We start from the raw sequence: 26395 nt of genomic DNA, 5'->3' as shown, positions 1-26395 counted from the left end.
TTTTCTTACCCTATCTAACGCCAGATCAAGTGATGCGTATAGCACCGTACATAACTCTGGATCGATGCCGTCGTTGACGGACATACCACGAGGATATGACAGGTGATGGATCATTCGGAACTTGTTCGGTTCCTTCTTTGGTACAATGCCCAATGGAGAAACCAAGTCCGACACGGGTGGGAAACTAAACGGACCCGCCATCCGGCCCATCAGCACCTCTTTCTCAAGTTGCGGGGTGCTGATAGGCCGAACTGAGATTCCTCAACCTTTGATTAATAAGTCCGCGTTTTTTCTATCCGGGTATCTACTTAGATAAGGGAGCATCACGTGTCGCTTAACTGGTGTTTTGCCCTTAACCATGACCGGCTCCTCCCACCTTACCACCGTACTTCCTAGGACACCTATTGGCCCCATGTGCCGAACCCCCACAATTGGAACACGTGTGCCTAAATTTACAGCCTGTTCAGAATTTGCACTGTCCCTCGTTGAATTGCCAGCAGAGCCCATGTTTTTGATTACCGCCCCGACCTTGGAAGTTTCCCCCCTGCCATGCTTCCTGCGCTGTATCCTGTATGGCCGGTGCCACCGGCCCCTCCCTGAAAGGGCATCCAATTTCTGTGATTCTGAGACATAATCTGAAGCCACAGGCCAATATCTTTTTGATCCCATCTCATCGATGGTCGCATGGCCTTGCGCTGACGAAACTTCGTCATACCGCAGCCAAGCATGACCCCCATATGACTTGTAAGCCTCCCCAATGGTGTCCATGTAGAAAAACAATTGCGAACAATTTTCTAGTGCCTTTTGCCCAATGATGCTACCAAATATCACGAAAGCATGCCACCAATTTGTAAATGTATGTGCCACCGTAATTGTTCGCTCCTCTTCTTTCCTCCCTCCATCCTTTCCTAACTTTGTGCTCAACCTCTCTACACGCAAAAGCGCGAAAATGTCCACATACTCATCCCTCCATATTTTTTCTTTCATCTCTTTCTTAAGATGCATACCCAAGTTACCCGTAAAACAAAAATATATATCCCCCCCACGCCGTGTCATCTAACTGCCCATACTCCTCATCCCCGGCTGCCGCCGACTCGGTGGCCCTGTTTATGTCGTCCCCATCCCCAGCGGCACCAGGCCGCAAGTATGGGCTCGTCCAAGCTGATAGGTGCCCAAGCCCGCGTCCCTCAAAACGGTCCATTCTGTCTGCCAGACTCGCTATCATTGCCCTCGTTTCCCTAACGGTGGCCTCCAAGGACCCTAAAATAGTGGCTACACTATCCATCTGTGATCCCTGGCTCCCCCAATCCACTAGCAATGGGCCTGCATCTGCGTATGAGGGAAACATGGATTCATAGTTACCAGGCCGCGCGGGAGTCATCCTCCCCCCCGGCCGCTATGCTCCTGGAATCCTCCTCGCCGTTGCCGTCCGCGTCCAGGGATGAGGGCCATCTTGCGACCAGCGTCCGTCCTCAGCGTGCTCGTCTCCCATTCTTTCTTGGCTCCCGTGGCTATATTGTGTGGTGGCCACCCTGTCTCTAGTTCTGTTCACCTGCCTGGCTCTGCCCTGAGTGTTCTGCTGGTGGCTCTGCAATCCGATGCGTGGCCCTGACTGCCTGGGGGTGCTCACCATCCTGGGACGTCGCCGTCTGTTAACGCTTGCCCCCCGCTCCCTCGAAGGGCTACTTGTCCTGCGCTGCTGCCCCCATACCGGCATCTCCATGGCCAGCCTTTCGGGGGGCCTAGTCCTGCGAGTTGTTCTCCCCCCCTCTTCCCCCACGGGCATCTGGCTGGACGGCCCCGAAATCTGCATTCTTTCAACAGGCACCTTGCTAGGCAGCCCGCTCCCCGGGGGCCTTTGAGAAGGACCCCGGAAACAAGATGGCGCTGCCCATGTGTCCTGGCTCTCCTGCCTGGCTGTGGGGGAAACGCTCACACCCCCGGCTGCTTCTGCTGCTGGGACTACTACCGGAGGCCTCCCTGGAGATCCCTGTCCCTGCTGCTGCGCTGCGGTGGGTCTTGTGGACTCCCTCCTCCGCCCCCCCCCCCGTTGGCTCCGGACCGCATTCTCCCTGCCTTTCCTGCCCAGCGGAGCATGCAGCATCCGCCGCCTGCTCGCCGGCGCACTCCTCCTGCCGCTGCCACCCCTTGCGCTCCTCCTGCGGGATACTGAGCTGCCCTCACTACCGCGCCCCGGACCTGCCCCACCAGCTGGCACCGAGGACTCCCCACTACCACCGCTCACCCCCAGGATACCTTCCGCAATGCTTTCCAACCATCCTGGGGGGTGAGCGCTGGCAGCCACCTGGAGCCTGGCGATGACGTCCATGCTGGTAAGATGTGCCCACGGGATGGGAGAGCTCGGTGTTCCTGCGGGGTGGGAGAGCAGCTTGCTTGATGTCCGGACGTCCTGAGCGAAAGAGGGTCCGGCTCCTCCTTGCATCCTTTTTAACCCCGTGTGCCCCCCTCTTTCACTCGTCCTAGTCACGTCCCCTATGTCACTTCCCCTTTGCTTAATCCCCTACTACTTCTCCAAGCTCCCCCTCCCCCCTGCCGTCCCACTGCCTTTTCCTAACCCTCAATTATCTCTGTCACTTGCAACCTGCCCGGTCATGGCCCCCTCCTTTTGGACCCTCCGTGCCTTATCCGGGGGTTACTAGAATAGATGCATCTTCCAGATGTGCCTTTTCTGGGGTGGCTGGGGGCAGATGTTTTTAGCCAGGAGGGGCCAATAACCATGGACCCTCTCCAGGCTATTAATATCTGCCCTCAGTCACTGGCTTTACCATTCTGGCGGAGAAAATTGCGCGGGAGCCCACACCAATTTTTTCCGCGATTTAACCCTTAAATATAATAGCTAGAGCGCCCAAATTTTGCCCTTACCCACTACTAACAGTAGTGTGGAATATGCAAAAAAAAAAAGGATATGAGATGGTTTACTGTATGTGTAAACCATGTCTCATATCATGTCGGGTTTGTGAAGGAGATAGCAAAAGCCGGCAATTGAATTACCGGCTTTGAAGCTATCTAGCGCTGCATTAAACATAAATATATATAGGTGTCTCCCTGACATATATATACACATAGAATAGGTATATATACATATATATATATCTACTCTAACCTGTCAGTGTGATTTTACTGTACACTGCGCTGAATTACTGGCTTTTCAAAGGAGACCCATGCGTAAAAATCGGACAGCAATACGGATGTCATACGGATGTTGCGATAAAAAAAATCGCATGACACTCGCAGACGTTACATCCGTTTTTTCGGTCCGTAATTCGGACCGTTTTTTTTTTCTCTCAAGTGGAAAGGGGCCCTTAGGGTGGAAAATGCAGCAGCTACCAGTAAATGTCAAAAGTAAAAATAGATACCAATAAAAGTAAAATTAATTGAGACATCAGTAGGTTGTGTTTTTGAATATCCATATTGAATCAGGAGCCCCATATAATGCTCCATAAAGTTTGATGGGCCCCATTAAATGCTCCATATTAAAATATGCCCCATATAATCCTGCATAAAGGGTAATAAGGGCCCCATAAGACACATTTGCCCAATATAATGCTGCACAAACGTTATGGCCCCATAAGATGCTCCATACAGTTCCTTGCCCCATATAATGCTGCACAAACGTTATGGCCCCATAAGATGCTCCATACAGTCACTGCCCCTTACAGTGCTGCACAATCGTTATGGCCCCATAAGATGCTCCATACAGTCACTGCCCCTTATAGTGCTGCACAATCGTTATGGCCCCATAAGATGCTCCATACAGTCACTTGCCCCTTATAGTGCTGCACAATCGTTATGGCCCCATAAGATGCTCCATACAGACACTGCCCCATATAATGCTGCACAATCGTTATGGCCCCATAAGCTGCTCCATACAGTCACTTGCCCCTTATAGTGCTGCACAATCGTTATGGCCCCATAAGATGCTCCATACAGACACTGCCACTTATAGTGCTGCACAATCGTTATGGCCCCACACAGATGCTCCATATACAGTCACTGCCCCATATAATGCTGCACAATCGTTATGGCCCCATAAGATGCTCCTTACAGTCACTTGCCCCTTATAGTGCTGCACAATTGTTATGGCCCCATAAGATGCTCCATACAGACACTGCCACTTATAGTGCTGCACAATCGTTATGGCCCCATACAGATGCTCCATACAGTCACTGCCCCATATAATGCTGCACAATCGTTATGGCCCCATAAGATGCTCCATACAGTCACTTGCCCCTTATAGTGCTGCACAATCGTTATGGCCCCATAAGATGCTCCATACAGTCACTGCCCCATATAATGCTGCACAATCGTTATGGCCCCATAAGATGCTCCATACAGTCACTTACCCCATATGCTGTGGCTGCGATAAAAAAAAAATCATATACTCACCTCTCTGTCGCTCAGGACCCCGGCACTTTCACCTGCTCCTCGTTCGGGTGCGGCTCCATCCTCAGCAATGACGTTCAGCAGAGGGCGCGCACTGACAATGTCATCGCGCCCTCTGACCTGGGCGTCACAGCCAGAGGATGCTGATGAAGGAGCCGCACCGGAACGAGGGGAGGTAAATATCGCGCAGCGCTGCGCTCCCCCTCCCCGTATACTTACCTGCTCCTGGTGCAGTGCAGTCCCTACTTCTCCCGGCGCCGCATATTCTTCCTGTACTGAGAGGTCACCGTTACTGCTCATTCCAGTAATGAATATGCGGCTCCACCCCTATGGGGAGGTGGAGCCGCATATTCATTACTGTAATGAGCGATACCATGTGAACGCTCAGTACAGGAAGAATATGCAACGCTTGAAGAAGCAGGGACCGCACCAGGAGTAGGTAAGTATAATTACACAGCCCCCGCTCCCCCTCCCCTGCCGACCCCCGGGTATGACTCGAGTATAAGCTGAGAGGGGGACTTTCAGCCCAAAAAAATGGGCTGAAAATCTTGGCTTATACTCGAGTATATACGGTAAGTCTCCTCACTCTGAAATGTCAGTCCTGGCTTGTCCCACTCCACAAAGAGAACCGTTACCCCTTAGGCTATGTTCTGGAAGTTGCAGTGCTTTGGACGTAGTGTATTTCTAAAACGCTGCCTTCTATTGAACGCAGGTAAATCCGCGTGTGTTCATGAACCGTGCAGATTTACCTCATTCAATACATTCTATTTGGAATATTTCTGTTGCAGAAACTAGCGTCTCCACAAGAGAAATTGACTTGATGCGGTCCTGAGATGCGCCGCATATCTGTTTCCGTGGGTGATTCACAGGCAACTATGCATGCCCAGTGGACATGAGATTTCTAGAAATCCCATCCACTATGCTGTAACATCTGGCCGCTGCATGTTTGACATTGCATAAATACACAGCAATTCCTGATTGTGGGAATGCACCCTTAAACCTCAACATATCCCAGTGATTTTGAGATTATATTTTTTTCGTAACACATTGTACTTTATGATAATGGTACATTTAGGGGAATATGTTTGTATTTATTTATAAAAAAAAATCAGAATTTTGACACATTTCTAAAAAATAGCAATTTTCAAACTTGGAATAATTTTCACTTTAATGCAGATAGTCATACCATACACAAAAAGTAAAAAAATAACATTTCCCCTTTGTAGGCTTTACATCAGCATCATCTGTAAAATGTTGTTTTATTTTAAGATGTTAGATTGTTTTAAAATTTTAGCAATCGTTTTTTTTTTATATTTTTTTAAAGTAAATCTACTGAACTTATTTTTTTACTTCAGTTTTGAAATCAATTTGGCACCTATATATATAAAAAAAAAATACAATCTTAAAAAATGCACCCTCAACATTATTCAAAACTATTTTATTAACCCTTCAGGTGCTTTAAAAAAATTAATGTAAAGTGGCATGACAGGAAAGAAAGATGTTTCTATAGCTGCGTATTCTAAGGACATTATTTTGCATCAAATTTCCATTGAATCACCAAGACCATACAATCATGATCTCAGGGTGCTTATGGGGTAAAAGGGAACCTGTCACCCACAAAATCGATGATGAGCCCACCGGCATCCGAGGCTTATCTACAGCATTCTGGAATGCTGTAGATAAGCCCCCGATGTAACCTGAAAGATGAGAAAATGAGGTTAGATTATACTCACGTGGGCGGTCCAGTCTGATGGGCGTCACGGTCCGGGGCATCCCATCTTCTTACGATCACGTCCTCTTCTTGTCTTCACGCTCCGGCGCAGGCGTACTTTGTCTGCCCTGTTGAGGGCAGAGCAAAGTACTGCAGTGCGCAGGCCTCTCTGACCTTTCCCGGCGCCTGCGCACTGCAGTACTTAATTCTGCAGGTCTATACGATTATGGGGCTACAAAATATGTATAGTCTTTAATTGGCCTAAAAAAATTTGGAATGTTGTGAAAATAATAAAAATTATTGTATGTATATATAATTATTATTTTTACAAAATTCTGAATTTTGTTAGGCCAGTAAAATACTAATACATGTTTTATATTTCTTGGTGTGTCTCCATTTTGAGACTTGCAACTTTTTTATATTACGATCAACGGAGCTGTGTGGGGACACTTTTTTTTTGCTTGGTGAGCTTGTGTTTTTCTTTATATAAAATGGGGGTACATACCTTGTTTTGATGTCATATTATTGTACTAACTGGCAGATCGCAGTTCTGCAGTATTTTTTTTTGTTATTTTTTTCATTAATTTTATATTTTGATAGATCAGTTTTTTCCTTAGGGGACTTGTCTGCAAGCACTGGTACTATACACAGCAATACTGCAGGCTGGTTGTTACAGTAGAAATTATATGACTGGCACTAGGGCAGCTGTCATAGTATAGCCAGCATTTGTCCACTGTGGCTTGGACTTTGCTCCTAAGCCTACTCCAAAGTCCCTGACACGCTCCATGATGTATATATTGGTAATGAAGCCAAACGATATAATAACATTAATAACATGCCAAATTGTGTAAGTGCATGCATGTGGCGCTCATACTCTATACTGAATAAATCGAAGACATTTTGTATAACATGCCTACTCTTTCACAAAAAAATGATTATGGTGCCGTCCTCTAAGGGTATGTGCACACGTAGAATGGTCCACTGCGAATTTGATAAATCCGCAGGGCAAAAACACTGAGTTTTTCCTGCGGATTTTGGATTTACCATGGTTTTTGTGCGGATTCTACTGCGGTTTTCTATTATGGAGGTGTAAAACCGCTGCGGATTCCGAACAAGGAATTGACATGCTGCGGAATGTAAACTAATAACTTGCAGTACAGACCCCCCGAAGTCTGTTCTGCAGGCTACACTAAGCAGCATGCTGAATGTCACTCTTGGCTACCATCTTCAGTACAGGAGTGAGTGCTGTAAAATCCTGTCACTCGCCCCCGCACTGAAGATGGTAGCTCAGCAGCAGGAGGACTCTGCTTAGTTTAGTGTAGCCCTTGGAACAGACTTCGGTTCATGCTGAGGGTTTTCAGCAAAAATCGCTAATAGGGTTTTAGAAAAACTATTATACTGCAAAGTCCTGCACATCAATCATTTTCTTTATTAAGGGGTAGGTATGCTTTAAAGGGGTTGCACAGGCTTGAGGTTAACGTTTTCAGTCACTCTAAGTGATCACAGAATTTTGACCCCCTCTTGGCATCATCACTGAAAGGATTCTCTGGCATCGGCAGTGGGTGCTCACACAATCACAAGCATGCTGTTTTCATACTTGCAGTCATGTCCTGACTAAAATTATGTGGCCTCGCTCAAACACAAGCGAATTGAGTGAGGTTGGGCACGTCTAGTCAGAATGTGTCTGGAAGTATGCGGTCACGTGGCTAATTGCTCCTGGCACTGCAATGTCCTTACAGCATGCAGTATGCGTGCTGTCACCTATTGACTTCTGGACAACCCCTTTAAGAAAACTGTGGGCAGCCACACGCCGATGTTACTAAATATAACTTAACAAAGTTGTTCCTAATGGCAGGATAAAGGACCAATTTTCAAGCAAAAGTCAGATCTGGACTCCCTTTACTGTGAAATTTTGAGATATCGTGCTATGAACTAAGTCAGCGCTGCTGCATCATTAAACAGTTACTGATCGATAACATTAGAACGGTTGCTGATCGGTAACTACTAAGTAAATGATGTTTCGCTTTCACAGTGAAGGGGTTGTGGGATTTCACTGCAGAGATCCCACAAGCCAGTTCAGATGTGCTTTTTGCTAGAAAGTCGGACCCCTTAGCTGAGCATTTTTGGAAACAAATTTTGTAAGTTTATCTGTCTGTGGCTACACATTGTTTTTTTGCCTATGAAAAGGTCAGCCACAGACTGATGATGAATACTCTTTAAATCAACCATGTCTCATTCTGGTTTAAAAAAAGTTTTTATTTCAATGCACGCTCTATAAGGACTTACCAGGGTCATGAAGGCGATGTTATAGCGATAGTCATGGTGTATTGGCACTTGACAAGCCCATTGTTCCTTGACTAACATTTGCCTGAGCATTTAATTGCTAGTTGTGCCTTAGATATCAGTAGTAGAGAAATGGAAGTGCTAAGCAGCAGGGCACTGTGACCGTGCCCTTCTTTCACCAGAAGCTGGCTATCCGTAGTGGAGAAATGGGAGTGCTAAGCGGCAGGGCACTGTAACCATGCCCTTCTTTCACCAGAAGTTGGATATCAGTAGTGGAGAAATGGGAGTGCTAATCGGCAGGGCACTGTGACCTTGCCCTTCTTTCACCAGAAGTTGGATATCAGTAGTGGAGAAATGGGAGTGCTAAGAGGCAGGGCACTGTGACCTTGCCCTTCTTTCACCAGAAGTTGGATATTAGTAGTGGAGAAATGGGAGTGCTAATCGGCAGGGCACTGTGACCTTGCCCTTCTTTCACCAGAAGTTGGATATCAGTAGTGGAGAAATGGGAGTGCTAATCGGCAGGGCACTGTGACCTTGCCCTTCTTTCACCAGAAGTTGGCTATCCATAGTGGAGAAATGGGAGTTCTAATCGGCAGGGCACTGTGACCTTGCCCTTCTTTCACCAGAAGTTGGCTCTCCGTAGTGGAGAAATGGGAGTGCTAATCGGCAGGGCACTGTGACCTTGCCCTTCTTTCACCAGAAGTTGGCTCTCCGTAGTGGAGAAATGGGAGTGCTAAGCGGCAGGGCACTGTGACCTTGCCCTTCTTTCACCAGAAGTTGGCTCTCCGTAGTGGAGAAATGGGAGTGCTAATCGGCAGGGCACTGTGACCTTGCCCTTCTTTCACCAGAAGTTGGCTCTCCGTAGTGGAGAAATGGGAGTGCTAATCGGCAGGGCACTGTGACCTTGCCCTTCTTTCACCAGAAGTTGGCTCTCCGTAGTGGAGAAATGGGAGTGCTAAGCGGCAGGGCACTGTGACTTGCCCTTCTTTCACCAGAGTTGGATATCGGTAGTGGAGAAATGGGAGTGCTAAGAGGCAGGACACTGTGGCCTTTCCCTTCTTTCACCTGTTTGATTCAATGTGTCAACGTGAGAAATCCTCAGTGACCTCTCCTGTCATGAAAGAAACCCATCACGTCTGTTATTAGCATTATGCCTGGACATTAACCTCTAATGGAATTTTTTAGGTGACTGACCTCAAACCTTGAAAGCAATGAAGAATTTGTCTGCTAAATTGTAATCTACTTTTACATTATATAGAGGTGAAAGGAAATGTCCATAATTATGTACAGCATTGTACATTCTATAATGTCACATCCGTAATATGGCACCCTGAGATTTCTGTGGAGCCACACCATACCTGTTTTGTGTTGAACTTATACAGAGCCATGAAGAGATTATTTTTCCATCAGATGCTGTAGGGCAAAACTATTTTCTTCCTGATTCCATGGTTCTAAGGTACTATTTTGCTATAATACAGTAAGTTTAGATGGCACCATGCTACTGCAGGTACTCTGTTTCTGTAAAAATAAACTGTCCTGCCATGTTCTGTGTATCTGAACATAGAGGTTTCAGACAATATAAAGAGCAGACCACGTTAACACCCGCCAGGAAAAATAGGATTGGGTATTCTGAAAGCCAACATGCCTTCTAATTCTTCAGACAAGAGCTGAATTATCTCGAGTCTCCAGCCAGTGAAATAACGGCCTTAAGGTACCTTCACACATAACGATGTCGTTAACGATATCGTTGCAACGTCACGTTTTTGTTGTGACGTAGCAACGATCCCACTAACGCTCTCGTTATGTTTGACAGCGACCAACGATCAGGCCCCTGCTGGGAGATCGTTGGTCGTGGGGAATGATCAGGACCTTTTTTTGGTCGCTGATCACCCGCTGTCGTCGCTGGATCGGCATGTGTGACACCGATCCAGCGATGTGTTCACTTGTAACCAGGGTAAATATCGGGTTACTAAGCGCAGGGCCGTGCATAGTAACCCGATATTTACCCTGGTTACCATTGTAAAAGTTAAAAAAAAAACAAAGAAACAGTACATACTTACATTCTGATGTCTGTCATGTCCCCCAGCGTCAGCTTCCCTGCACTGACTGTGAGCGCCGGCCAGAAAGCAGAGCACAGCAGTGACGTCACCGCTGTGCTCTGGCTCTGCTTTACGGCTGGCGCTGCTGACACAGTCAGTGCGGGAAGCTGACGGCGGGGGACGTGACACATCAGAATGTAAGTATGTAGGGTTTTTTTTTTTTTCTTTTTACTTTTACAATGGTAACCAGGGTAAACATCGGGTTACTAAGCGCGGCCCTGCACTTAGTAACCCAATGTTTATCCTGGTTACCCGGGGACTTCGGCATCGTTGAAGACTAGGGTTGAGCGAAACGGATCGTTCATTTTCAAAAGTCGCCGACCTTTGGCAAAGTCGGGTTTCATGAAACCCGACCCGATCCCTGTGTGGGGTCAGCCATGCGGTACGCGACTTTCGCGCCAAAGTCGCGTTTCGTATGACGCGCTTGGCGCCATTTTTTCAGCCAATGAAGGAGCGTGGGCAGAGTGATGACATAGGTCTTAGGGGCGTGGACGCCTATCGTCATCTTGTCGCTTGTGCGCTGTAGCGATTTGAAATGTGTAATACCAGCTTTTCTGTTCAGGGACGGAGGGGGGAGAGAGAGAGAGAGACGATTTCACTCGACTTTAGAGATAGTCGGGTTTCGCGAAACCTGACTCGACCCTAAAATAGTAAAAGTCGCTCAACCCTATTGCCGAAGTCGTTCCCCGGATTGTTGGTCGCTGGAGAGAGCTGTCTGTGTGACAGCTCCCCAGCGACCACACAACGACTTACCAACGATCATGGCCAGGTCATATTGCTGGTCGTGATCGTTGGTAAGTCGTTTAGTGTAACGGTACCTTTAAGATCTTCCAGCTATAGCGGCCTGCTAAGAAGTTAGAAACATTTAGGTGGTAAAAATACTTTTCTTTTCATTCCTGTCATTGCATTAATTCCTGAAAATTACCTGAAGGGTTAATAAACTACATGAAAGCAGTTTTGAATACATTGAGGGGTGCTATTTTTAAAATGGTATCACATTTGGGGTTTTCCAATATGGGGACCCTCAGTCATTTCAACTCTGGATAGGTCCCTGAATAAAGAAGTTTTGTAAATTTAAAAAAAAAGAAAAATTATAGCTGCATTTCTAAACCATTTTAAAATGGAAACAAAATATAACAACATTTTCCAAATGGTGCTGATGTAAAGCAGACATGTGGGAAATGTTACTTACTATTGTTTTTGTGTGGTATCTCCATCTGGATTAAAGAGATAATAATTCAAAGTTTCAATATTTAATAATTTGTAAAAAAAAAAAAAAATAATGTTCTAACACTTCTGATGTTTTGTGTTTATAAAAATATCAACCTAAGTTTACCATTATCATCTGTATAATGTGTCACTAAAAACAATCTCCAAATGATAGGAATGATACATTTTGGAGGGGATTTGTTTCTATGCAGTAGTAGTCATGCTCCCTGGAAATTGCTATCATGCAAGGGAGCAGTATCTTTCTCTCACAAAATACCCCTTTGTCCAGAGTTATCTGCGCAATCTCTGTGTAGGCCTGGCCTAGCAGTAGTATTAATGTACCGTCACACTGAACGATATCGCTAGCGATCCGTGACATTGCAGCGTCCTGGCTAGAGATATCGTTCAGTTTGACACGCAGCAGCGATCAGGATCCTGCTGTGATGTCGTTGGTCGCTGCAGAAAGTCCACCACTTTATTTTGTCGCTGGACTCCCTGCAGACATCGCTGAATCGGCGTGTGTGACGCCGATTCAGCGATGTCTTCATTGGTAACCAGGGTAAACATCAGGTTACTAAGCGCAGGGCCGCGCTTAGTAACCCGATGTTTACCCTGGTTACCAGCGTAAAAGTTAAAAAAAACAAACACTACATACTTACATTCCGCTGTCTGTCCCCGGCGCTGTGCTTCTCTGCACTGGCTGTGAACGCCGGCCAGCCGGAAAGCACAGCGGTGACGTCACCGCTCTGCTTTCCGGCCGCTGTGCTCACAGCCAGACCAGAGAAGCGGAGCGCCGGGGACAGACAGTGAAAGGTAAGTATGTAGTGTTTGTTTTTTTTACTTTTACGATGGTAACCAGGGTAAACATCGGGTTACTAAGCGCGGCCCTGCGCTTAGTAACCCGATGTTTACCCTGGTTACCGTCATCGTTGGTCGCTGGAGAGCTGTCTGTGTGACAGCTCTCCAGCGACCAAACAGCGACGCTGCAGCGATCGCCATCGTTGTCGGTATCGCTGCAGCGTCGCTGAGTGTGAAGGTACCTTTAGGGTACCGTCACACAGTGGCATTTTGATCGCTACGACGGCACGATTCGTGACGCTCCAGCGTCTTAACAATATCGCTCCAGCGTCGTAGACTGCTGTCACACTTTGCAATGTACGACGCTGGAGCGATAATTTAATGACGTATGTGCGATGTAGAAGCCGTTGGTTACTATGCGCACATCGTATACAATATCGTGCACACCTTTGTTACACCATGCGATCATGCCGCCACAGCGGGACACTAGACGACGAAAGAAAGTTTCAAACGATCTGCTACGACGTACGATTCTCAGCGGGGTCCCTGATCGCAGGAGCGTGTCAGACACAGCGAGATCGCTGGAACGTCACGGATATATCGCTCGAACGTCACAAATCGTGCCGTCGTAGCGATCAAAATGCCACTGTGTGACGGTACTCTTGACCTTTGCAGTGTTTATTTAACACACCTCTGCACTTCTTCCCTTCCACCAGTCTATTTACCTTTACCCACATGGAAGAATGGATTAACCCCATCTTGCACCTCATAAGCAATGCTGATGCTAAATATCACCATATCCAATATGAGTGGCAAGAAGGTAGAGGAGTTAGAATGTGTGATCACTATGGTCTAAAACCTTTCCTCTTCTTACAGTGTTTTATATAAAAAGCTGTTAGTAATTGTATTTGTTTACTATACAAGAAATCAAAATGACAAAAACTGGTATTTGATTTAATTTTCTCACCAGACCAGATAACTCAACATGGCCAAAGAATACTGTTAATTTATTTTTTTTCTGTCTTATGTAAAAGCCCAGTTCCTCTCAACGATTCTCTGCCAGATTTAATGTCATTGCACTAGCATCTTAAGTCTCATATTTACTATTTTTCTTTTTTCTCCTGAGGTTGTGTTTTAATCCACTTGACAGGGGCACCGTGGACCTTTATTTTATTCACTGAGTTAGTCTCATAAACTTGTTAGGGTGATGCTAATGGTTGCCATACACTAGACTGCTAGAGGTTTCAGATGGCCACTTTCTGCATTTCGGTTGGTCTGTTAAACCATTGGGAGGGTCTTCTCTGACTCACTCTGTGGCCTCAAGTCTTCTTATAGGGGGCACATCTTTTTCACATATATGACTTTCCAACATTGCATATATTGGTGAACATGTGCGCAGTACATGTACTGCTCATTTCGTGTCTCCCCCTTTGATGTGGGCTCCGGCGTTGAGCCCACATCAAAGTCGAGACATGTCAGCTGTTTTGTACAGCTGACATGTGCGCGCAATAGCGGCGGGTGAAATCGCGATTCCCCCACCGCTATTAACCTGTTAAATGCCGCTGTCAAACGCTGACAGCGGCATTTAACCATCGCGCGGCCGGAAAAGAAGCGCATCGCCAACCCCCGTCACATGATCGGGGGTCGGCGATGCCTCAGGATGGTAACCATAGAGGTCCTTGAGACCTCTATGGTTACTGATGCCAGCCTGCTGTGAGCGCCCCCCTGTGGTCGGTGCTCATAGCACACCTGCAATTCAGCTACATAGCAGCGATCTGATGTTCGCTGCTATGTAGCTGAGCCGATCGAGTGGTGCCAGCTTCTAGCCTCCCATGGAGGCTATTGAGGCATGGCAAAAGTAAAAAAAAAAATGTTTTTAAAAATATGAAAAAAAAAATAAAAAAATATGAACGTTTAAATAACCCCCATTTTGCCCCATGCAAAATATAATAAATAAAAAAAATCAAACCTACACATATTTGGTATCGCCGCGTTCAGAATCGCTCGATCTATCAGTAAAAAAAAAGCATTAACCTGATCGCTAAACAGCGTAGCGAGAAAAAAATTTGAAACACCAGAATTACGTTTTTTTTGGTCGCCGCGACATTGCATTCAAATGCAATAACGGGCGATCAAAAGAACATATCTGCACAAATGTGGTATCATTAAAAACGTCAGCTCGGCACGCAAAAAACAAGCCCTCACATGGCCATATTGACGGAAAAATAAAAAAGTTACGGCTCTGGGAAGGAGGGGAGCGAAAAACGAAAACACAAAAATGAAAAAGGGCCGCGGCATGAAGGGGTTAATATAAGGGATGTGTATATTATGGTTATTCTTAAAGGCCCATGTACACTGCAAGATTATGGTGAATGAGTGTTCTTAGAAGGCTGAAGATCATCCCACAGTTGATCAAACGCTCATTCATTGGGTGAAATTATCTTTTGGTTTGTACAAAAGATCAACGTTCTCGGCAGCACCATTGGCCTGTGGAAATGGAATTTGTGCTGCCGAGAACAATGGCAGTGTATGTGCACTGAGCGATCTATTACAGATCACTCAGTGCATATTTGAAAAGCAGTGTGCCTCTGTAAACGGACTATTAACCCCGTCCTGACCTTTGACGCACCGTATGCGGCATGAAAACCTGTGCCAATCCGACCTGTGGCGCAGCATATGCGTCATGGTCGGATTGCGCTCCTGCAGTCCGGGTGAAAGGGTTAACTGTAATTTCACCCGGCCTGCAGGAACAGGGGGAGTTGTACTTGAGCCCATGGGGGGTGGCTTGCCCCCCCAACCCTCCCCCCCCCCATGGCTACAATCGCCCTGATTGACTGTTGAAAGTGACGTCTCACTTTCACTTTCAATCAGAGTGATAGTAATATTTCACCAATGAAAATTGGTGAAATATTACAATCCAGCCATGGCCGACGCTGCAATAGCATCAGCTATGGCTGGAGATCGTGATCTGACCACCGCCAACGATCTCCATCCCTCCGTCCTCAGTCCTGTCATCTAGTGTCCTCCGCTTCCTTCCTGTCGGCTCCCCCCGCAGTCCGATCCACCCCCCACCCCCCCTCATACTTACCGACCTCCTGTGTCCCTCCCGGTGTCCGTCCGTCTGTTCCATGGGCGCCGCCATCTTCCAAAATGACGGGCGCATGCGCAGTGCGCCTGCCGAATCGGCCGGCCGGCAGATTCGTTACAGGTACATTTTGATCGCTGTGATAGTTTCTATCACAGCGATCAAAATAAAAAAAAATTATAAATAAACCCCCCCTTTATCACCCCCATAGGTAGGGACAATAATAAAATAAAGAAAATATATATATTTTTTATTTTTGCCCATTAGGGTTAGGGTTGGTTCACACTGCGTCTAGGCAGTCTATTAGATGGACTACGTTACACTGCGGCATAAACGTGGTGTAACGCAGTCCGTTACGGCCGCCATTGACAGCAATGTCGGATGCATCGCTAGCGCACGCCTACAATGGGCGTGCACTAGGGATGTGCTGTCATTGAGTGACGGACTCAGAGAGTCAGGCTGCAGCGTTTCCGGGTCCGTCACTGCTAGTGCAGATAGATCTAGCAGATGCACTTGCGCTAGCAGCACTTGCGCTAGCAGCAGCCCGTTAGCGTATGTGCTGAACGGGCTGCTGCTAGCGTAGTGTGAACCTGGCCTTAGGGTTAGGGTTACGGCTAGAATTAGGGTTAGAACTAGGGTTAGGGTTAGAATTACGCTATGTGCACATGGTGCGGATTTGGCTGTGGATCCGCAGCGGATTTGCCGCTGCGGATTCATAGCAGATTTTCATCAGGTTTACAGTACCATGTAAACCTATGGAAAACCAAATCCGCTGTGCTCATCGTGTGGAAAATACCGCGCGGAAAGGCTGTGTTGTATTTTCCGCAGCATGTTTTACACCTGTTCCTCAATAGGAATCCGCAGGTGAAATCCGCACAAAAAACACTGGAAATCCGTGGTAAATCCGTAGGTAAAACGCAGTGCCTTTTACCTGCGGATTTTTCCAAAATGGTGCGGAAAAATCTCACACGAATCCGCAACGTGGAAACATAGCCTTAGGGTTGGAATTAGGGCTAGGATTGGAAATATGGTTAAGATTAGGCTGTGGTTAGGGTTAGGGGTGTGTTGGGGTTAGGGTTGGGATTAGGGTAAGGGTTGGGGTTAGGGTTGTGGTTAGGGGTGTGTTGGGATTAGTGTTGGAGTTAAGGTACCTTCACACATAACGATATTGTTAACGATATCGTTGCTATTTGTGACGTAGCAACGATATCGTTAATGAAATCGTTATGTGTGACAGCGACCAACGATCAGGCCTCTGCTGGGAGATCGTTGGTCGCTGAATAAAGTCCAGAACTTTATTTCGTCGCTGGACTCCCTGGAGACATCGCTGGATCGGCGTGTGTGACACCGATCCAGCGATGTCTTCACTGGTAACCAGGGTAAACATCGGGTAACTAAGCGCAGGGCCGCGCTTAGTAACCCGATGTTTACCCTGGATACCATGCTAAAAGTAAAAAAAAACAAACACTAGATACTTACCTACCGCTGTCTGTCCTCCAGCGCTGTGCTCTGCTCTCCTCCTGTACTGTCTGTGAGCCGGAAAGCAGAGCGGTGACGTCACCGCTCTGCTTTCCGGCTCACAGACAGTACAGGAGGAGAGCAGAGAAGCAGAGCGCAGCGCTGGAGGACAGACAGCGTTAGGTAAGTATGTAGTGTTTGTTTTTTTTTACTTTTAGCATGGTATCCAGGGTAAACATCGGGTTACTAAGCGCGGCCCTGCGCTTAGTTACCCGATGTTTACCCTGGTTACCGGCATCGTTGGTCGCTGGAGAGCGGTCTGTGTGACAGCTCTCCAGCGACCAAACAGCGACGCTGCAGCGATCCGGATCGTTGTCGGTATCGCTGCAGCGTCGCTTAATGTGAAGGGGCCTTTAGAATTGAGGGGTTTCCACTGTTTAGGCACATCAGGGGTCTCCAAGCGCAACATGGCGCCACCATTGATTCCAGTCAATCTTGCATTCAAAAAGTCAAATGGTGATCCCTCCCTTCCGAGCCCCGATGTGCGCCCAAACAGTGGTTTACCCCCACATATGGGGTACCAGCATACTCAGGACAAACTGGGCAACAATTATTGGGGTCCAATTTCTCCTGTTACCTTTGTAAAATTAAAAAATGCTTGCTAAAACATCATTTTTGAGGAAAGAAAAATGATTTTTTATTTTCACGGCTCTGCGTTGTAAACTTCTGTGAAGCACTTGGGGGTTCAAAGTGCTCACCACGTAACTAGATAAGTTCCTTGGGGGGTCTAGTTTCCAAAGTGGGGTCACTTGTGGGGGGTTTCAACGGTTTAGGCACACCAGGGGCTCTGCAAACGCAACGTGACGCCCGCAGACCATTCCATCAAAGTCTGCATTTCAAAAGTCACTACTTCCCTTCTGAGCCCCGACGTGTGCCCAAACAGTGGTTCCCCCCCACATATGGGGTATCAGCGTACTCAGGACAAACTGGACAACAACTTTTCGGGTCCAATTTCTCCTGTTACTCTTGTGAAAATAAAAAAATTGTGGGTCAAATCATAATTTTTGAGGAAAGAAAAATGTTTTTTTATTTTCACGGCTCTGCGTTATAAACTTCTGTGAAGCACTTGAGGGTTTAAAGTGGTCACCGCACATCTAGATTAGTTCCTTGGGAGGTCTAGTTTCCAAAATGGGGTCACATGTGGGGAAGCTCCAATGTTTAGGCACACAGGGGCTCTCCAAACGCGATATGGTGTCCGCTAATGGAGCGCCCCCAGACGCAGGGCCGCGGGTTACTCGGTACCGGTCCTCTGCTGGCTCAGTTCTGGGGATGTCACGGTGGCTGGACCCGGTCCGTGACCCTGCTAAGGGGCGTCCAATGAAAGGTGATACAAGTCTGTCAAGGTTTTGTGATGCCACCTGTGGTATTCGGTCAGGGTGACCGACGCTGCTTGGGGTCCACTGGGGGGATGTGATGGCAGCTAGATGGTATACCTTCCCACAGGTGAAGTGAGTCCCCAGGGCTTCCCAGTAGTGTAGGTGGCGATGGTGTGAGGTGCAGACAATAACGAGGACACAGGGTTGCAGTCTCTTTACCTCTTTACTGGTGACTTCAGGATCCTCAATCCAGAGCACAGTTAACAGGGCTGTCTGAGACCGGACGGTCCAAAGGCACATCCAGAGTTCCCTTTGCAGGTGGAAATCGTTGCCTACCGCTAGTGCCTGTGTGTTGTAGTGCTTCTCTGCTGAGAATTCGGGATAGTCCTCATAACTTCTATTCTCGTTCGTTCCAGTTCTTTCTAGTTCTTTCTATTCTCCGTCCCCCAGGTTTGTTATGGCTAGGACGCACCCGTTTGACGGGTAAGCTCGGAGCTCTTCCGGGACCCTAGAGACGCCCCTCTCCACGCGTTGCCCCCTATGTCTGCTTAGGTGATGTAAGGTAGACAGCCAACCTATAATTAACTGTCCTGCGGTATTTGAAGTAAGGCATAAAGTCAGTTCCTTCCTCGGTGTTCCGGGCACCGGCTATGCGCCTCAGTAGGATGTTGCCGTTCTCCGGGCACGACTCCTACTGGCTCTCCTTTGTGCTTGATCTAGTTTCTCACTGTCCACAATATCCTTCGCTTCGTGTCCTTTCTTAGGATACCGCCGCAAGTTAGTGCAGGCGCCGTTCCGTAATGTTCTGCCTTGTCGCTAGGTGCCTGCCAGGTTCCCACGCCTGACAGGGACCCCCCTGAATCTTCCCCGCAACACCCCCTGCCACTGGATGTTGCCTGAACAAAACCCAGTCAGCTTTTGACTAACTTCCTATCCAACCCCAATTTTTTCCAGTGTGAGGAGTGGCCTAATAAATAAAACCTTTTGCTCCCCCTAGTGGCCGGAGTGTGAAGTGTAATGTGTGCTGGTGATACCTGGTCAGGTGAACTTCTTTAGTGCCATCAGATGTACCATCACTCCCCCTAGTGGCAGAGCGACATTACTGCATCGACCAGGTCTCTGGGGCGCTGCACTAACGATTGGAGCTAATTTTTCATTCAAAAAGTCAAATGGCGCTCCTTCCCTTCCGAGCCCTGCCGTGTGCCCAAACAGTGGTTTATCCCCACATGTGAGGTATCAGTGTACTTAGGAGAAATTGCCAAATAAATTTTAGGATCCAATTTATCCTGTTGCCCATGTGGAAATGAACAAATTGAGGCTAAAAGAAATTTTCTGTGAAAAAAAGTACTTTTTAATTTTTACGGATCAATTTGTGAAGCACCTGGGGGTTCAAAGTGCTCACTATGCATCTAGATAAGTTCCTTGGGGGGTCTAGTTTCCAAAATGGGGTCACATATGGGGGAGCTCCAATGTTGAGGCACACAGGGGCTCTCCAAACGCGACATGGTGTCCGCTAAAGATTGGAGCCAATTTTTCATTGAAAAAGTCAAATGTCGCTCCTTCCCTTCCGAGCCCTGTTGTGCGCCCAAACAGTGGTTCTCCCCCACATATGGGGTATCGGCGTACTCAGGACAAATTGTACAATAACTTTTGGTGTCCAGTTTCTCTTTTTGCCCTTGGGAAAATGAAAAAATTGTTGCTAAAACATCATTTTTGTGACTAAAAAGTTAAATGTTCATTTTTTCCTTCCATGTTGCTTCTGCTGCTGTGAAGTACCTGAAGGGTTAATAAACTTCTTGAATGTGGTTTTGAGTACCTTGAGGGGTGCAGTTTTTAGAATGGTGTCACTTTTGGGTATTTTTAGCGATATAGACCCCTCAAACTGACTTCAAATGTGAGGTGGTCCCTAAAAAAAATGGTTTTGTAAATTTCGTTGTAAAAATGAGAAATCGCTGGTCAAATTTTAACCCTTATAACTTCCTAGCAAAAAAAAATGTTTCCAAAATTGTGCTGATGTAAAGTAGACGTGTGGGAAATGTTATTTATTAACTATTTTGTGTCACATAACTCTCGTTTAACAGAATAAAAATTCAACATTTGAAAATTGTGAAATTTTCAAAATTTTAGCCAAATTTCCATTTTTTTTCACAAATAAACGCAAAAATTATTGACCTAAATTTGCCACTAACATGAAGCCCAATATGTCACGAAAAAACAATCACGGAACCGCTAGGATTCGTTGAAGCGTTCCCGAGTTATTACCTCATACAGGGACACTGGTCAGAATTACAAAAAACAGCCAGGTCATTAAGGTCAAAATAGGCTGGGTCATGAAGGGGTTAAATGACCGCTGTATATTTACTGATCTGCAGCAGTCAGCTTGTGTAAACGGAACTTCACTGCATGTGAACCCACCATTGAGACAAACGTTTCTAATCTGGTGTAACTCCACATTCGGACTCCTCCATGGTTCTAATGCATCAGGTTCTATGGTGTGCTGTTTGTTTGGTTTAGTATCACATGGTTGCTATGTAGGCGGTTAAACGCCAGTCCAATATGTCCATCTGAATGTGGCTTTAGTGCAGTATGCTGTTCTCCCATTAAGTACCGTACTTGGAATTGTATTAAGAGGTTAAATAATGACTTCTCTTGAATGCGGAGTTTTGTGCGGGTGAGCTCCTGTGCTTATGTGCCAGAAATGTCTGACCCAATGTACAGTGGGAATGGGAATATTTTTATGCAAGCACTACAGTATGAAATTTTAATAAGCCACAAAGTAATTTATTTATCACTCGACAGCTGTGAGAAATCTTCATATTGAACATGCATGTCAGTATTTCTCTGTTATGATTAGGCTTGTTGATTGTGCTGGACCTACATTGGTTTTGTACGTCAGTGGTCTATTATTCCAACTGCTTCATGTTTTTTTTTTCTTTTAATCCGTTTTCTATTTGTCTATAGGTCAAATCGTGACTGTCAAATAGACCAACATCACCGCAACCAATGTCAGTACTGTCGTCTAAAGAAATGCTTCCGCGTGGGCATGAGGAAGGAAGGTACTGTATTTGCAGCCTTCACTCAAGGTTATTTATCCCACATTTTACTCTTATTGGCTTTTATTTTTGTACCAGTCATTGATGCTTTAAATTCACTGTTCATACACTGTTCACAGTACAGCATATGTAACATATATGCTGCACTATCTAGTCATGACATTCTTTGTTGCATTGCTTGATAATCAACATAGGTGGAGGCCATATTCCTCAAATCCTTGCATTGTGGGAAAACATTACCTGGCTTCATTGAGTTTTTAAATTCTGATCTTACATATACACTGAGATCACCTATAACATTTAACATCACTGACCAATGAAGGGACTTGCAATGGTAATCTTGCTATAACAACACCTATCAGGAGGTTACATATATTTCTCCATAGACTTTCAGACAGAAAGGAACAAGCCCACCAGTCACTACAACATTGGTATCATGTCTACAGCATGCAGAAATGCTGCAGCTATTCACTGCTGTCTACATTGATTGGCTGTGCAGTGACATGTGCGTAGTGCTGATGTTAATGCTGCAGACTGTCAGCAAAGACTGGAGCAGTAGTGGAGAGCCAGCCCTGAACCTGTGGAGCACTATTATTGATGTTTATAGATAAAAAAAAATCACAGACAACCAATTGACAACCTTTGACGTATTTGTACATCAAAAGTCGTGTCCTTGCCTTTGGTGCTCACACGCCGAGCTCACTCATCTTTCCCATCACATGATAGCTGATTTAATCATCAGATATCATGTGCCTTAACAGCCATGGGTGGAGTGTGGCACGGATCTACAGCTGTTGCTACTAACCTGTTTAAATGCCGCTGTCAATCTCTGATGGCACTGGCAGGTGCGTACATCATTCCACTCAACCATTGTTGTGCCTGTGATGTGATTGTGAAGGCGCCTATGGGTTGCCATGACAGCCGGGGGTCTGCTGATGACCATTAGGGTTCAGACTTCTGGGACCTTCAGCGATTGGCAGAATGGAGAACTTTTATTCCCCTTAAAATGTAGCAGCTGTACTTTCCTTTTTCTGGAAACCCCATATATAGTAAATGTAACTGAGATGGGACATCCTACCTGCCCCTTCATTTTGTAACTAGGATAAAAGTGCCCCGTCGGGGATAAAAATTCCCTATTCTGCCAATCCTTGCATATCCAGGTGGTTGGGAGTGTGAGATGCAAACTAATCAGAACCTATGCAGACCCCTGCATAGTGCCAAAAGTGGAATCACTAACCCCTTTACCCCCAAGGGTGGTTTGCATGTTAATGACCGGGCCAATTTTTATAATTCTGACCACTGTCCCTTTATGAGGTTATAACTCTGGAATGCTCATATGGATCCCGGTGATTCTGACATTGTTTTCTCGTGACCTATTGTACTTCATGATAGTGGTAACATTTCCTTGATATGACGGGTTTATTTGGGGGGGGGGGGGGGGGAACAGAAATTTGGCAAAAATTTTGAAAATTTCACAATTTTCCAACTTTGAATTTTCATGCCCTTAAATCAGAGATATATCACACAAAATACTAAATAAGTAACATTTCCCACATGCATACTTTCCAGCAGCACAATTTTGGAACCAAAATTTGTTTTTGTTAGGAAGTTATAAGAAATAAAAGTTGATTTCTCATCTTAGCTTTACAACACCATTTTTTTTTACTTTATTTATTGTTTTTAGGCACCACCTCACATTTGAAGTCACTTTGAGGGGTCTATATGATAGAAAATACTTAAAAGTGACACCATTCTAAAAACGGCACCCCTCAAGGTGCTCAAAACCACATTCAAGAAGTTTATTAACCCTTCTGGTGCTTCACAGGAATTTTTGTATTGTTTTTTTTTTTTTTTTTTTAAATTAACATTTTAACTTTTTTTTCGCCAAAAATTTACTTTTCCAAGGGTAACAGGAGAAATAATCTTTTTGCCCCCAATTTTTTATTTTCCGATATGTGGGTGTAAACCCCTGTTTGGGCGCACGGGAGAGCTTGGAAGGGAAGGAACAGTGTTTTACTTTTTCAACGCAAAATTGGCTGGAATTGAAATCGGGCACTGTCGCGTTTGGAGAGCCCCTGATGTCCCCACAAGTGACCCCATTTTGGAAACTAGACCCCCACAAGGAACTTATGTAGATGTGTGGTGGACACTTTGAACCCCCAAGTTCTTCACAGAAGCTTATAATGTAGAGCCGTGAAAATAATATCACATTTTCCTCACAAAAATGTTATTTTAGCACCAAATTTTGGAAACAAGAGTAATTGCAGCATACAGTTTGTTGAGCAATTTTTCTTGAGTATGCCGATACCCCATATGTGGGGGAATACTACTTTTGAAGCACAGTGCAAAGCTCAGAAGGGAAGAGGCGCCATATTGGAGTTCAGATTTTGCTGGAATGGTTTGAGGGTGTCACATTGGCAGAGCCCCTGAGGTGGCAGAACAACAGAAACCCCCTATATGTGAACTCTTATTACAAACTGCACTCCCCGATGTATTCATCTAGGGGTGCAGAGATCATATTAAAACCACATGTGCCTCTCAGAATTTTATACCACTGAGCGGTGAAGAAAGAATAAGTTACATTTCTACCACTAAAATGTTGCTTTAGCCCCAAGTTTTTAATTTTTCTAAGGGCTAATAGTACTTTTTTTTTTTTTTTTTTACCACAAACTGATGTCCATTTTTTTCTGAGTGCGCCAATACCCTACATGTAAATCAGGAAATATTTTTCAGGCACAGTGCAAAGCTCAGAAGGCAAGGAGCGCCAGATTTTACGGTTATGGTTTGCAGGTGCCATGTCCCACTGGGAGAGCCCCTGAGGTGCCAGAACAGTAGACCCCTCCCCCCCATTTTACAAACTACACATCTCAATGAAATCACCTAGGGGTGCAGTGATCATATTGACACGAGTGTGTCACAGAATTTTATACCATAGGGCAGTGAAGACAAAATAACTATATTTTTATCACCAAAATTTTGTTTTAGCCAAAGATTTTACATTTTCACACAAGAAGTGGGTAAAAATGGCACCAAAATGTATCCCACAATTTCTACTGAATGTGGCAATACCCCATATGTGGCTGTACAGAACTACTTAGGCTAATTTCACATTAGCTTATTAGTGCGCAGCGTATCATCTGCATGCCAAAACGCATTTAAACGCATGCTTCTGCTGCGTTTTTTATCCGCATCATCTTGCGCACGACGCCATAAAAAAAAGCTGCGTTTGTATGCGTTTTTGCCTTCGTTTGCATTGTTTATGCACATGCGTTCGATATTTCCAGGAGGATTTGTGTATGCTTTTCCAGTCGAATTTCCTTGACACAAGCCACACACAAAATTGGCGTATCTCAATCGGTACCTGGACATACTCAGTCTGAAGTACACATGCGCATCGAACGCATGCCTATGCATGTCCTTGCGTACCCATGCGTTCTCAAATACAGTAATGCGTTGTTTTGATGCACTTATCCGCATGCCTGCGCATATTTGACGCAACAAAAAAATGCAACATGTTGCATTCGGCTGGCACGGCGAAACATCGCATGCGGACGCATCCGCACCCCAAACTGATGCAAACGCATGTCCCTGCGTATACAATGTTAAAGATAGGTACGTAAGACGCATGTGGATCTATAAGCAGACATACGCTGCGCACAGGTACGCTAATGTGAACCCGACCTTAGCTATACGGAGAGACTAGGGAGGAATGAAGCGCTTTTTGTGTCCAGGAGTGCAGAATGTCCCAGAACAGTTTGCGGACTCCATATACAGTGCCCCTAATTGCTAGAAGAGCAGAATTCCCCCTCAATTGACCCCATTTGGGGAACTATACCCCTTGGGGAATTTATCTACAGGTGTAGTGACGATTTTGACTTCATGGGTATTTTCCAGAAACAAGCAACAATGAATGTTGCCGAGTGAAAATTGCAAACTGCCCTTGTAGTGACCAGTATGCTGTAGTGACCAGTACGTTGCAGTCACCAGTACGTTATGCCCAGCTCATGATTCTGTAGACATGCACCTGTAAGTTAAGTGGGCTCTCATTGCTTCAGAAATGCCAAACGTGAACACAATAAGAGGTTTAGGTACACTATGGGGCTCAGAAGGGAGAGGGCATTTGAATTTGGGAGTGGAGAATTTGCTGAATTTTTTTTTTTGGTGGGTGAGGAGCCATTTTGCTTTCCCAGAGCCTTTGTGCTACCAGTAACGTGGAAGCCCCCTATATTTCCGTTAACAGATGACAGACCTCAGTGAGGAATGCTTTTTTTGTGGATTGAGTTGAAGCATTTTTTGGGAACATTTTACATAATGTTTGGGATCACATCTGTCGCTCTACACTGAGCACTTACTTTGGGGTTTTCATCTACGGTAAATCTCCGAGTGACGTGACAGATGAAACCCCCGAGGGATCCATTCTCAATAATGAGGCAGCAGTCCACAGTGCCTCCAATAGAGGTTCGGTCTGAATAACGTATTTCAGAGATTTACGCTGAAACCCCGGTGCAAGCGCTCAGCGCAGGATAAATGTGCGCCGAGCCTTACTGTGATCTTTTGGAGGCAGAATGAAGAAATAAATAGCAGGTGAAGAATTGGTTTTATTTATTTATTTTTTAACGCCGTGCGGTATAAGTGATTAGGCGACTTTATGCTTCACGGTGGTGCGATTACAGCGATACCAGATTTAGGCCTCTTTCACACGTCCGTGTCTCCACTACGTGTGGTGACAGTTTTTACACGAACCGGAGACACGTACACACGTAGACCCATTCAAGTGAATGCGTCTGTGCACATGTCATTGTGTTTCCACGGACCGTGTGTCCGTGGGCAAAACACGCCGACATGTCCATTTTTTAATGTCAGCGCTCACGGTGATAGCGGGGATCTTGCCGGATCTCACCGCAGGTCAGCCCGGCTGG

General features: G+C 45.9%; 1 protein-coding gene across 2 annotated transcripts in view; it reads left to right on the top strand.

Annotated features, from left to right (window-relative positions):
• Positions 1 to 26395, top strand: part of NR2F6 (nuclear receptor subfamily 2 group F member 6) — a 125853-nt gene that overhangs the window by 52529 nt on the left and 46929 nt on the right. Inside the window, exon 2 of one of the 2 annotated variants that reach the window (XM_069767779.1) lies at positions 21385 to 21479. In XM_069767779.1, coding sequence (XP_069623880.1) covers positions 21385 to 21479 — 95 coding nt within the window. Of the gene's footprint in view, positions 1 to 21384; positions 21507 to 26395 lie in introns of both variants that reach the window. The other variant, XM_069767778.1, reaches the window with a different exon arrangement.

Source organism: Ranitomeya imitator, chromosome 1 (genome assembly GCF_032444005.1).
Source record: "Ranitomeya imitator isolate aRanImi1 chromosome 1, aRanImi1.pri, whole genome shotgun sequence".
Taxonomy (NCBI): Eukaryota; Metazoa; Chordata; class Amphibia; order Anura; family Dendrobatidae; genus Ranitomeya; species Ranitomeya imitator.
This window is presented reverse-complemented; position numbering and strand designations above follow the sequence as displayed.